This window comes from Cherax quadricarinatus, chromosome 24 (genome assembly GCF_038502225.1).
Source record: "Cherax quadricarinatus isolate ZL_2023a chromosome 24, ASM3850222v1, whole genome shotgun sequence".
Lineage (NCBI taxonomy): Eukaryota > Metazoa > Arthropoda > Malacostraca > Decapoda > Parastacidae > Cherax > Cherax quadricarinatus.
This window is the reverse complement of record NC_091315.1, coordinates 38,894,603-38,908,794: the sequence shown is the minus strand read 5'-3', so window position 1 is coordinate 38,908,794 and position 14,192 is coordinate 38,894,603. Positions and strand designations below refer to the sequence as shown.

General features: G+C 48.6%; 1 protein-coding gene across 1 annotated transcript in view; it reads left to right on the top strand.

The window, feature by feature from the left end:
- The first annotated feature begins 11,509 nt into the window (after positions 1-11,509).
- LOC128690881 (protein turtle homolog B) overlaps positions 11,510-14,192 on the top strand; it is a 91,423-nt gene continuing 88,740 nt past the window's right edge. Inside the window, exon 1 of the mRNA XM_070088492.1 lies at positions 11,510-11,706. Coding sequence (XP_069944593.1) covers positions 11,510-11,706 — 197 coding nt within the window. The remainder of the gene's footprint in view (positions 11,707-14,192) is intronic.

The window sequence follows — 14,192 nt, the reverse complement described above, 5'->3', positions numbered from 1 at the left end:
ACAAGGAGAACAGTCGAAGAGCAAGAAATGAATATGCACAGGTAAGGAGAGAGGCCCAACGACAATACGAATATGATATAGCAGCGAAAGCCAAGTCTGGCCCGAAGCTGTTGTACAACTACACCAGGAAGAAAACAACAGGCAAAGACCAGGTAATTAGGGTAAGGAAGGAAGGAAGGGAGTTCACAAGTAATGACCTTGAAGTCTGTGAGGAGCTCAGCATGAGATTCAAAGAAGTATTTATAGAGGAGGCAGAAAGGATTCCAGAAAGACGGAGAGGTGGGAGACACCAACAAGTGCTGGACACGATACATACAACCGAGGAGGAGGTGAAGAGGCTGCTAAGCGAACTAGTTATCTTAATTCTGATGGGGCCGGATAACATCTCTCCAGGGATCCTGAGAGAGGAAGCAGAGGTGCTAAGTGTACCACTAACAAGAATCCTCAACAAGTTTATCGAAACGGGGCGACTACCGGAGGTATGGAAGAGAGTAAATATAGTTCAAATTTTTAAGAAATGGGACAGACACGCAGCGTTAAACTGCAGATCAGTGTCACTGATATATATTGTATGCAAAGTCTTGGAGAAGATTATCAGGAGAAGAGTGAACCACCTAGAAAGGAATGAGCTTATAAACGGCAACCAGCACGGATTCAGAGACGGGAAATTCTGTGCCACAAATCTACTTGAGTTCTTTGATAAGGTGACAGCAGTAAGACAAGAGAGCGAGGGGTGGGTAGAAGACATCTGACACAGTTCCATACAAGAGACTAGTGCTAAAGCTGGAGGACCAGGCAGGTATAGCAGGGAAGGCACTGCAATGCATCGGAGAATACCTGACGGGAAGGCAGCAGCGAGTCATGGCACGTGATAAGGTGTCAGAGTAGGCGCCTGTGATGAGTGGGTTCCACAGGGGTCAGTCCTGGGACCGGCGTTGTTCCTGGTATATGTGAATGATGTGATGGAAGGAATAGACTCAGATGTGTCCCTGTTTGCACACGATGTGAAGTTTATGAGGAGAATTCAGTCGGAGGATGACAAGGCAGGACTACAGAGGGATCTGGACAGGCTGCAAACCTGGTCCAGCAATTGACTCCTGGAGTTCAACCACACCAGGATCGGGGTGGGGCAAAGAAGTCTGCACACAGAGTACAGTCTAGGGGGGATCCAAAGACTACAAACCTCGCTCAAGGAAAAGGATCTTGGGGTGTGTATAATACCGAGTACATCTCCTGCGGCGCACCTTAACCAACTAACTGCTGCAGCATATGGGCGACTAGCGAAGCTAAGAATAGCTTTCCGACATCTCAGAAACGAGTCGTTCATTACTCTGTACACAGTGTACGTCAGGCCCATATTGGAGTATGTAGCTCCTGTTTTGGAACCCTTACCTGGTCAAGCACGTCAGAAAACTAGAGAAAGTCCCGAAGACTAGTCCCGGAGCGAAGGAGAATGTCCTACGAGGAGAGGTTAAGGGAACTCGACCTGACAACACTGGAGGACAGGAGGGACAGGAAAGACATGATAATGATATATAAAATACTGAGAGGAATCGATAAGCTAGAAAGAGACAGAATGTTCCAGAGATGGAACACAGTGACAAGGGAAGTATTTCTTCAGCCATAGAGTTGTAAGGAAGCGGAATAGTCCGGAAAGTGAGGTTGTGGAGGCAAGTACCATACATAGCTTTAAAAAGAGGTATGATACAGCTCATGGAGCAGGGAAAGAGTGGACCTAGCGGCGACCAGTGAAGAGGCAGGGCCAGGAGCTATGAATCGACTCCTGCAGCTACAATTAGGAGAGTACACATACACACACACACACACACACACACACACACACACACACACACACAACAGCCTGCTGTGCACAGTATTAAAAACACTGGATATGAACACTGGCTGCCGGCTCAGTGACTAAAACACGGCAGGCTTCACTCTGCAAGTACGGCAGGCTTCACTCTGCAAGTACGGCAGGCTTCACTGCAAGCATAGCAGGCTTCACTCTACAAGCATGGTAGGCTTCACTCTACAAGCATGGCAGGCTTCACACTACAAGCACAGCAGGCTTCACACTACAAGCATGGCAGGCTTCACTCTGCAAGTACGGCAGGCTTCACTGCAAGCACAGCAGGCTTCACTCTACAAGCATGGCAGTCATCACTCTACAAGCACGGCAGGCTTCACACTACAAGCATGGCAGTCATCACTCTACAAGCATAGCAGGCTTCACACTACAAGCATGGCAGGCTTCACTCTACAAGCACGGCAGTCATCACTCTACAAGCACAGCAGGCTTCACACTACAAGCATGGCAGTCATCACTCTACAAGCATAGCAGGCTTCACACTACAAGCATAGCAGTCATCACTCTACAAGCATAGCAGGCTTCACACTACAAGCATGGCAGGCTTCACACTACAAGCATGGCAGGCTTCACTCTACAAGCATGGCAGTCATCACTCTACAAGCATAGCAGGCTTCACGCTACAAGCATGGCAGGCTTCACTCTACAAGCACGGCAGGCTTCACACTACAAGCATGGCAGGCTTCACTCTACAAGCATAGCAGGCTTCACACTACAAGCATGGCATTCATCACTCTACAAGCATGGCAGTCATCACTCTACAAGCACAGCAGGCTTCACACTACATGCATGGCAGTCATCACTCTACAAGCATGGCAGTCATCACTCTACAAGCATAGCAGGCTTCACACTACAAGCATTGCAGGCTTCACACTACAAGCATGGCAGTCATCACTCTACAAGCATGGCAGTCATCACTCTACAAGCATAGCAGGCTTCACACTACAAGCATGGCAGGCTTCACACTACAAGCATGGCAGTCATCACTCTACAAGCATAGCAGGCTTCACACTACAAGCATGGCAGGCTTCACACTACATGCATGGCAGTCATCACTCTACAAGCATGGCAGTCATCACTCTACAAGCATAGCAGGCTTCACACTACAAGCATGGCAGGCTTCACACTACAAGCATGGCAGTCATCACTCTACAAGCATGGCAGTCATCACTCTACAAGCATAGCAGGCTTCACACTACAAGCATGGCAGGCTTCACACTACAAGCATGGCAGTCATCACTCTACAAGCATAGCAGGCTTCACACTACAAGCATGGCAGTCATCACTCTACAAGCATAGCAGGCTTCACACTACAAGCATGGCAGGCTTCACACTACAAGCATGGCAGTCATCACTCTACAAGCATAGCAGGCTACACACTACAAGCATGGCAGGCTTCACTCTACAAGCACGGCAGTCATCACTCTACAAGCACAGCAGGCTTCACACTACAAGCATGGCAGTCATCACTCTACAAGCATAGCAGGCTTCACACTACAAGCATAGCAGTCATCACTCTACAAGCATAGCAGGCTTCACACTACAAGCATGGCAGGCTTCACACTACAAGAATGGCAGGCTTCACTCTACAAGCATGGCAGTCATCACTCTACAAGCATAGCAGGCTTCACGCTACAAGCATGGCAGGCTTCACTCTACAAGCACGGCAGGCTTCACACTACAAGCATGGCAGGCTTCACTCTACAAGCATAGCAGGCTTCACACTACAAGCATGGCATTCATCACTCTACAAGCATGGCAGTCATCACTCTACAAGCACAGCAGGCTTCACACTACATGCATGGCAGTCATCACTCTACAAGCATGGCAGTCATCACTCTACAAGCATAGCAGGCTTCACACTACAAGCATTGCAGGCTTCACACTACAAGCATGGCAGTCATCACTCTACAAGCATGGCAGTCATCACTCTACAAGCATAGCAGGCTTCACACTACAAGCATGGCAGGCTTCACACTACAAGCATGGCAGTCATCACTCTACAAGCATAGCAGGCTTCACACTACAAGCATGGCAGGCTTCACACTACAAGCATGGCAGTCATCACTCTACAAGCATAGCAGGCTTCACGCTACAAGCATGGCAGGCTTCACTCTACAAGCACGGCAGGCTTCACACTACAAGCATGGCAGTCATCACTCTACAAGCATGGCAGTCATCACTCTACAAGCATAGCAGGCTTCACACTACAAGCATGGCAGGCTTCACACTACAAGCATGGCAGTCATCACTCTACAAGCATAGCAGGCTTCACACTACAAGCATGGCAGTCATCACTCTACAAGCATAGCAGGCTTCACACTACAAGCATGGCAGGCTTCACACTACAAGCATGGCAGTCATCACTCTACAAGCACGGCAGGCTTCACACTACAAGCATGGCAGTCATCACTCTACAAGCACGGCAGGCTTCACTCTACAAGCACAGCAGGCTTCACTCTACAAGCATGGCAGTCATCACTCTACAAGCACGGCAGGCTTCACACTACAAGCAATGCAGTCATTACTCTATAAGCATAGCAGGCTTCACACTACAAGCACGGCAGGCTTCACACTACAAGCATGGCAGGCTTCACACTACAAGCATGGCAGTCATCACTCTACAAGCATAGCAGGCTTCACACTACAAGCATGGCAGTCATCACTCTACAAGCACGGCAGGATTCACACTACAAGCATGGCAAGCTTCACACTACGAGCATGGCAGGCTTCGCACTACAAACATGGCGGGCTTCACACTACAAGCATGGCAGTCATCACACTACAAGCACGGCAGGCTTCACACTACAAGCACGGCAGGCTTCACACTACAAGCACGGCAGACTTCACTCTACAAGCACGGCAGGCTTCACTCTACAAGCACGGCAGGTTTCACTCTACAAGCACGGCAGGCTTCACACTACAAGCACGGCAGGCTTCACACTACAAGCACGGAAGGCTTCACTCTACAAGCACGGCAGGCTTCACTCTACAAGCACGGCAGGCTTCACTCTACAAGCACGGCAGGCTTCACTCTACAAGCACGGCAGGCTTCACACTACAAGCACGGCAGGCTTCACTCTACAAGCACGGCAGGCTTCACTCTACAAGCACGGCAGGCTTCACTCTACAAGCACGGCAGGCTTCACTCTACAAGCACGGCAGGCTTCACTCTACAAGCACGGCAGGCTTCACCAACAATTTAGTGGGTGACTAACTCCCACGAGAGTTCCATCATCAAAAATATTGATCAGTGTCCAGACAATCCCAGCCTGACTCTTATGGTTCGTTCTTTATATATGGGGAGAGAGCGAGAGAGAGAGAGAGAGAGAGAGAGAGAGAGAGAGAGAGAGCGAGAGAGAGAGAGAGCGAGATTATTATTATTATAATCAAAAAGAAGCGCTAAGCCACAAGGACTATACAGCGCTGCAGGGCAGGAAGGAAGCGAGGGCATCAGGTGGCAAAAGGGAGATGGATGAGTAATAGGTTACGGATAACAGCGGGGTAGTGGATGGTGAAAGGGTAAAGGGCAGCAAGAGACTGAACTAGAAAGGGCTGAGGGGAGTGCGAAAAGTATCATCAGAGTTTGTGGAGTAAATCAGTCGTTGTCAAGAAGTCAATGAGAGAGTCAGGATTAAAGGAGGGTCCATCAGCAAGAAGGGAAGGTAAAGAGATTAGTAGAACGAAGACGACGTTGGAGAGAGAGAGAGCGAGAGAGAGAGAGAGAGAGAGAGCATGAGGCACTTATCCCGCTTCAGGGATCTTAGCGGTAAGATTCAGGTGATGAAATGGGAATGGTATTCCAGCCACTCAGTTATAAGGATAGGTACGACTGGTCCAGTACTCCCAGGTAATTCGTGCACTTGTAAATGAACAGAAAATAAGTAGTCTGTTAAAGGATCAACGTTCATGAGTGTTCAACAGACAGTTAGATGACGTCAGAATTGTGACGAGGAAGACAACGTCACTAACCCGGATAACCTAACAAATATTACCACACAAAATAGAACTTAAAAAAAAATTATTGAAAAAATTAGAATTTAAAAAAATATTATTTAAAAATTGAACTTAAAACAAATTATTTAAAAAAATTAGAATTTTAAATTATATTATTTAGAAAATTGAACTTAAAAAAATTATTTACAAAAATTAGAATTTAAAAAAAATATTATTTACAAAATTGAACTTAAAAAAAATTATTTAAAAAAATAAAATTTAAAAAATATTGTTTAAAAAATAGAATTTGAAAAAAAATTATTTAAAAAAAAATAGAATTTAAAAAAATATTATTTAGAAAACAAAGCTTAAAAAAAATTATTCAAAAAAAAAGTAGAATTTAAAAAAATATTATTTAGAAAATAAAACTTAAAAAAAAAATATTTAAAAAAATTAGAATTTAAAAAAAATATTTAAAAAAATAGAATTAAAAAAAAAATATTTAAAAATTTAAAAACACAGAATTTTAGAAACATCGATTTTTAAAAACATAGAATTTAAAAGATATAAAATTTAAAAAAAAAAATTAAAAAACAGAAATAAAAAAAATAGATTTAAAAAACATATAATTAAAAAACTAAATTAAAATGAAAAATGGAATTAAAAAAAGTAGAATATAAAAAAACATAGAATTAAAAAAAAAACAGAATAAAAAAACATAATAAAAAAAAATAAAAAAATGAAAATAATTAGGCAAAATAGTCAAAAATTTTTTTAATGAGATGTTGGTGAGAGATGTGAGCATCTCAGCGGATGTTGGTGAGAGATGTGAGCATCTCAGTGGATGTTGGTGAGAGATGTGAGCATCTCAGTGGATGTTGGTGAGAGATGTGAGCATCTCAGTGGATGTTGGTGAGAGATGTGAGCATCTCAGTGGATGTTGGTGAGAGATGTGAGCATCTCAGTGGATGTTGGTGAGAGATGTGAGCATCTCAGCGGATGTTGGTGAGAGATGTGAGCATCTCAGTGGATGTTGGTGAGAGATGTGAGCATCTCAGTGGATGTTGGTGAGAGATGTGAGCATCTCAGCGGATGTTGGTGAGAGATGTGAGCATCTCAGTGGATGTTGGTGAGAGATGTGAGCATCTCAGCGGATGTTGGTGAGAGATGTGAGCATCTCAGTGGATGTTGGTGAGAGATGTGAGCATCTCAGTGGATGTTGGTGAGAGATGTGAGCATCTCAGCGGATGTTGGTGAGAGATGTGAGCATCTCAGTGGATGTTGGTGAGAGATGTGAGCATCTCATTGGATGTTGGTGAGAGATGTGAGCATCTCAGCAGATGTTGGTGAGAGATGTGAGCATCTCAGCAGATGTTGGTGAGAGATGTGAGCATCTCAGTGGATGTTGGTGAGAGATGTGAGCATCTCAGTGGATGTTGGTGAGAGATGTGAGCATCTCAGTGGATGTTGGTGAGAGATGTGAGCATCTCAGTGGATGTTGGTGAGAGATGTGAGCATCTCAGTGGATGTTGGTGAGAGATGTGAGCATCTCAGTGGATGTTGGTGAGAGATGTGAGCATCTCAGTGGATGTTGGTGAGAGATGTGAGCATCTCAGCGGATGTTGGTGAGAGATGTGAGCATCTCATTGGATGTTGGTGAGAGATGTGAGCATCTCAGCGGATGTTGGTGAGAGATGTGAGCATCTCATTGGATGTTGGTGAGAGATGTGAGCATCTCATTGGATGTTGGTGAGAGATGTGAGCATCTCAGCGGATGTTGGTGAGAGATGTGAGCATCTCAGTGGATGTTGGTGAGAGATGTGAGCATCTCAGCGGATGTTGGTGAGAGATGTGAGCATCTCAGTGGATGTTGGTGAGAGATGTGAGCATCTCATTGGATGTTGGTGAGAGATGTGAGCATCTCATTGGATGTTGGTGAGAGATGTGAGCATCTCATTGGATGTTGGTGAGAGATGTGAGCATCTCAGTGGATGTTGGTGAGAGATGTGAGCATCTCAGTGGATGTTGGTGAGAGATGTGAGCATCTCAGTGGATGTTGGTGAGAGATGTGAGCATCTCAGTGGATGTTGGTGAGAGATGTGAGCATCTCAGTGGATGTTGGTGAGAGATGTGAGCATCTCAGTGGATGTTGGTGAGAGATGTGAGCATCTCAGCGGATGTTGGTGAGAGATGTGAGCATCTCAGTGGATGTTGGTGAGAGATGTGAGCATCTCAGTGGATGTTGGTGAGAGATGTGAGCATCTCATTGGATGTTGGTGAGAGATGTGAGCATCTCAGCAGATGTTGGTGAGAGATGTGAGCATCTCAGCAGATGTTGGTGAGAGATGTGAGCATCTCAGTGGATGTTGGTGAGAGATGTGAGCATCTCAGTGGATGTTGGTGAGAGATGTGAGCATCTCAGCATTGGATGTTGGTGAGAGATGTGAGCATCTCAGTGGATGTTGGTGAGAGATGTGAGCATCTCAGTGGATGTTGGTGAGAGATGTGAGCATCTCAGTGGATGTTGGTGAGAGATGTGAGCATCTCAGTGGATGTTGGTGAGAGATGTGAGCATCTCAGTGGATGTTGGTGAGAGATGTGAGCATCTCAGTGGATGTTGGTGAGAGATGTGAGCATCTCAGTGGATGTTGGTGAGAGATGTGAGCATCTCAGCGGATGTTGGTGAGAGATGTGAGCATCTCAGTGGATGTTGGTGAGAGATGTGAGCATCTCAGTGGATGTTGGTGAGAGATGTGAGCATCTCATTGGATGTTGGTGAGAGATGTGAGCATCTCAGCAGATGTTGGTGAGAGATGTGAGCATCTCAGCAGATGTTGGTGAGAGATGTGAGCATCTCAGTGGATGTTGGTGAGAGATGTGAGCATCTCAGTGGATGTTGGTGAGAGATGTGAGCATCTCAGTGGATGTTGGTGAGAGATGTGAGCATCTCAGTGGATGTTGGTGAGAGATGTGAGCATCTCAGTGGATGTTGGTGAGAGATGTGAGCATCTCAGTGGATGTTGGTGAGAGATGTGAGCATCTCAGTGGATGTTGGTGAGAGATGTGAGCATCTCAGTGGATGTTGGTGAGAGATGTGAGCATCTCAGTGGATGTTGGTGAGAGATGTGAGCATCTCAGCGGATGTTGGTGAGAGATGTGAGCATCTCAGTGGATGTTGGTGAGAGATGTGAGCATCTCAGTGGATGTTGGTGAGAGATGTGAGCATCTCAGCGGATGTTGGTGAGAGATGTGAGCATCTCAGTGGATGTTGGTGAGAGATGTGAGCATCTCAGTGGATGTTGGTGAGAGATGTGAGCATCTCAGTGGATGTTGGTGAGAGATGTGAGCATCTCAGTGGATGTTGGTGAGAGATGTGAGCATCTCAGTGGATGTTGGTGAGAGATGTGAGCATCTCAGTGGATGTTGGTGAGAGATGTGAGCATCTCAGTGGATGTTGGTGAGAGATGTGAGCATCTCAGTGGATGTTGGTGAGAGATGTGAGCATCTCAGTGGATGTTGGTGAGAGATGTGAGCATCTCAGTGGATGTTGGTGAGAGATGTGAGCATCTCATTGGATGTTGGTGAGAGATGTGAGCATCTCAGTGGATGTTGGTGAGAGATGTGAGCATCTCAGTGGATGTTGGTGAGAGATGTGAGTGGATGTTGGTGAGAGATGTGAGCATCTCAGTGGATGTTGGTGAGAGATGTGAGCATCTCATTGGATGTTGGTGAGAGATGTGAGCATCTCATTTTATGTTGGTGAGAGATGTGAGCATCTCATTGGATGTTGGTGAGAGATGTGAGCATCTCAGTGGATGTTGGTGAGAGATGTGAGCATCTCAGTGGATGTTGGTGAGAGATGTGAGCATCTCAGTGGATGTTGGTGAGAGATGTGAGCATCTCAGTGGATGTTGGTGAGAGATGTGAGCATCTCAGTGGATGTTGGTGAGAGATGTGAGCATCTCAGTGGATGTTGGTGAGAGATGTGAGCATCTCAGCGGATGTTGGTGAGAGATGTGAGCATCTCAGTGGATGTTGGTGAGAGATGTGAGCATCTCAGTGGATGTTGGTGAGAGATGTGAGCATCTCAGTGGATGTTGGTGAGAGATGTGAGCATCTCAGCAGATGTTGGTGAGAGATGTGAGCATCTCAGCAGATGTTGGTGAGAGATGTGAGCATCTCAGTGGATGTTGGTGAGAGATGTGAGCATCTCAGTGGATGTTGGTGAGAGATGTGAGCATCTCAGCGGATGTTGGTGAGAGATGTGAGCATCTCAGTGGATGTTGGTGAGAGATGTGAGCATCTCAGTGGATGTTGGTGAGAGATGTGAGCATCTCAGTGGATGTTGGTGAGAGATGTGAGCATCTCAGCGGATGTTGGTGAGAGATGTGAGCATCTCAGTGGATGTTGGTGAGAGATGTGAGCATCTCAGTGGATGTTGGTGAGAGATGTGAGCATCTCAGCAGATGTTGGTGAGAGATGTGAGCATCTCAGTGGATGTTGGTGAGAGATGTGAGCATCTCAGTGGATGTTGGTGAGAGATGTGAGCATCTCAGCGGATGTTGGTGAGAGATGTGAGCATCTCAGTGGATGTTGGTGAGAGATGTGAGCATCTCAGTGGATGTTGGTGAGAGATGTGAGCATCTCAGCGGATGTTGGTGAGAGATGTGAGCATCTCAGTGGATGTTGGTGAGAGATGTGAGCATCTCAGCGGATGTTGGTGAGAGATGTGAGCATCTCAGCGGATGTTGGTGAGAGATGTGAGCATCTCAGCGGATGTTGGTGAGAGATGTGAGCATCTCAGCTGATGTTGGTGAGAGATGTGAGCATCTCAGCGGATGTTGGTGAGAGATGTGAGCATCTCAGCGGATGTTGGTGAGAGATGTGAGCATCTCAGTGGATGTTGGTGAGAGATGTGAGCATCTCAGTGGATGTTGGTGAGAGATGTGAGCATCTCAGCGGATGTTGGTGAGAGATGTGAGCATCTCAGCGGATGTTGGTGAGAGATGTGAGCATCTCAGTGGATGTTGGTGAGAGATGTGAGCATCTCAGTGGATGTTGGTGAGAGATGTGAGCATCTCAGTGGATGTTGGTGAGAGATGTGAGCATCTCAGCAGATGTTGGTGAGAGATGTGAGCATCTCAGCGGATGTTGGTGAGAGATGTGAGCATCTCAGTGGATGTTGGTGAGAGATGTGAGCATCTCAGCGGATGTTGGTGAGAGATGTGAGCATCTCAGTGGATGTTGGTGAGAGATGTGAGCATCTCAGTGGATGTTGGTGAGAGATGTGAGCATCTCAGCGGATGTTGGTGAGAGATGTGAGCATCTCAGTGGATGTTGGTGAGAGATGTGAGCATCTCAGCGGATGTTGGTGAGAGATGTGAGCATCTCAGTGGATGTTGGTGAGAGATGTGAGCATCTCAGCGGATGTTGGTGAGAGATGTGAGCATCTCAGTGGATGTTGGTGAGAGATGTGAGCATCTCAGCGGATGTTGGTGAGAGATGTGAGCATCTCAGCGGATGTTGGTGAGAGATGTGAGCATCTCAGTGGATGTTGGTGAGAGATGTGAGCATCTCAGTGGATGTTGGTGAGAGATGTGAGCATCTCAGCGGATGTTGGTGAGAGATGTGAGCATCTCAGCGGATGTTGGTGAGAGATGTGAGCATCTCAGTGGATGTTGGTGAGAGATGTGAGCATCTCAGTGGATGTTGGTGAGAGATGTGAGCATCTCAGCGGATGTTTCTCCTCAGCCTCTGGTCTCTTCCTCAGGTCCTCTGACGGAGGTGGAGGCTCTGGCCACGACGCACGTCTTGCTCCCTTGTGATGTTTCACCTCCCATACCCGGGGACGATACCATCCTCGTCCTCTTCTACAGAGGAGCCCTCGGCACGCCCATATACAGGTGAGTCACGCCCACGTACACATGTGCAACGCCCACACATACACACACACACATATACACACACATACGCACAGATTACAGCCACACCCACGCCCACAGGGTAGAGCCACGCCCACGCCCACAGGGTAGAGCTACTCCCACGCCTAGAGGGTACAGCTACTCCCGCGCCCACAGGTTAGAGCCACGCCCACGCCTACAGGGTAGAGCTACTCCCACGCCCACAGGGTAGCGCTACTCCCACACCCACAGGGTACAGCCACGTCCACGCCCACAGGGTAGCGCTACTCCCACGCCCACAGGGTAGAGCCACGTCCGCGCCGACAGGGTAGAGCTACTTCCACGCCCACAGGGTAGAGCCACGCCCACGCCCACACATTTACAAAACACACAAAACACTAGTATATAAGACAATGTTGCAGATGGTTGCAAGACACGAGTTTCTGGCAACAATCTTGACGACGCTTTCAAAAGTTCGTTGTAACATGGAATTTCTCCAACCCTGAGCAATGTTGTTGTTGGCAGTGAATGCGGAAGTCAGCAGCAGCTGGTGCTGAGGACAGGCAGCTGGTGGTAGTGGTGGTGCTGAGGACAGGCTGGTGGTGGTGGTGCTGAGGACAGGCTGGTGGTGGTGGTGCTGAGGACAGGCTGGTGGTGGTAGTGGTGGTGCTGAGGACAGGCTGGTGGTGGTGGTGCTGAGGACAGGCTGGTGGTGGTAGTGGTGGTGCTGAGGACAGGCTGGTGGTGGTGGTGGTGGTGGTGAGGACAGGCTGGTGGTGGTGGTGGTGGTGAGGACAGGCTGGTGGTGGTAGTGGTGGTGCTGAGGATAGGTTGGTGGTGGTAGTGGTGGTGCTGAAGACAGGCTGGTGGTGGTGGTGTGCTGAGGACAGGCTGGTGGTGGTGGTGCTGAGGACAGGCTGGTGGTGGTAGTGGTGGTGCTGAGGACAGGCTGGTTTACCTGGAGTTTACCTGGAGAGAGTTCCGGGGGTCAACGCCCCCGCGGCCCGGTCTGTGACCAGGCCTCCTTAGGTCAGTGTCCCAGGATGCGACCCACACCAGTCGACTAACACCCAGGTACCCATTTTACTGATGGGGAACATAGACAACAGGTGGAAAGAAACACGTCCAATGTTTCTACTCTGGCTGGGAATCGAACCCAGGCCCTCACCGTGTGAAGCGAGAGTGTTAACCACCAGGCCACCAGAGCCTGGTGGTGGTGGTAGTGGTGGTGCTGAGGACAGGCTGGTGCTGAAGACAGGCTGGTGGTGGTGATGAGAACAGCCTGTAGTGGTGCTGAGGACAGTCTGTGGTGGTAGAGGTGCTGAGGACAGGTTGACAGTGGTAGTGGTGGTGGTGAGGACAGTCTGTGGTGGTAGAGGTGCTGAGGACAGGTTGACAGTGGTAGTGGTGGTGGTGAGGACAGTCTGTGGTGGTAGAGGAGGTGCTGAGGACAGGTTGACAGTAGTAATGGTGGTGGTGAGGACAGGCTGGCAGTGAAGACATTCTAGTAGTGGCGGTGGCGAGGACAGCCTGTGGTAGTAGTGGTGGTGGTGAGGACAGGCTGGTGGTGGTAGTGGTGGTGGTGAGGACAGCCTGTGGTGGTAGTGGTGGTGCTGAGAACAGGCTGGTGGTGGTAGTGGTGGCGCTGAGGACAGACTGATGGTGGTAGTGGTGGTGCTGAGGACAGACTGGTGGTGGTAGTGGTGGTGCTGAGAACAGGTTGGTGGTGGTAGTGGTGGCGCTGAGGACAGACTGATGGTGGTAGTGGTGGTGCTGAGAACAGGCTGGTGGTGGTAGTGGTGGTGCTGAGGACAGACTGATGGTGGTAGTGGTGGTGCTGAGGACAGACTGGTGGTGGTAGTGGTGGTGCTGAGGACAGACTGATGGTGGTAGTGGTGGTGCTGAGGACAGACTGATGGTGGTAGTGGTGGTGCTGAGAACAGGCTGGTGGTGGTAGTGGTGGTGCTGAGGACAGACTGATGGTGGTAGTGGTGGTGCTGAGGACAGACTGATGGTGGTAGTGGTGGTGCTGAGAACAGGCTGGTGGTGGTAGTGGTGGTGCTGAGAACAGGCTCGTGGTGGTAGTGGTGGCGCTGAGGACAGACTGATGGTGGTAGTGGTGGTGCTGAGAACAGGCTGGTGGTGGTAGTGGTGGTGCTGAGGACAGACTGGTGGTGGTAGTGGTGGTGCTGAGGACAGACTGGTGGTGGTAGTGGTGGCGCTGAGGACAGACTGATGGTGGTAGTGGTGGTGCTGAGAACAGGCTGGTGGTGGTAGTGGTGGTGCTGAGGACAGACTGATGGTGGTAGTGGTGGTGCTGAGGACAGACTGGTGGTGGTAGTGGTGGTGCTGAGGACAGACTGGTGGTGGTAGTGGTGGTGCTGAGGACAGACTGTGGTGGTAGAGGAGGTGCTGAGGACAGGTTGACAGTAGTAATGGTGGTGGTGAGGACAGGCTGGCAGTGAAGACATTCTAGTGGTGGCGGTGGC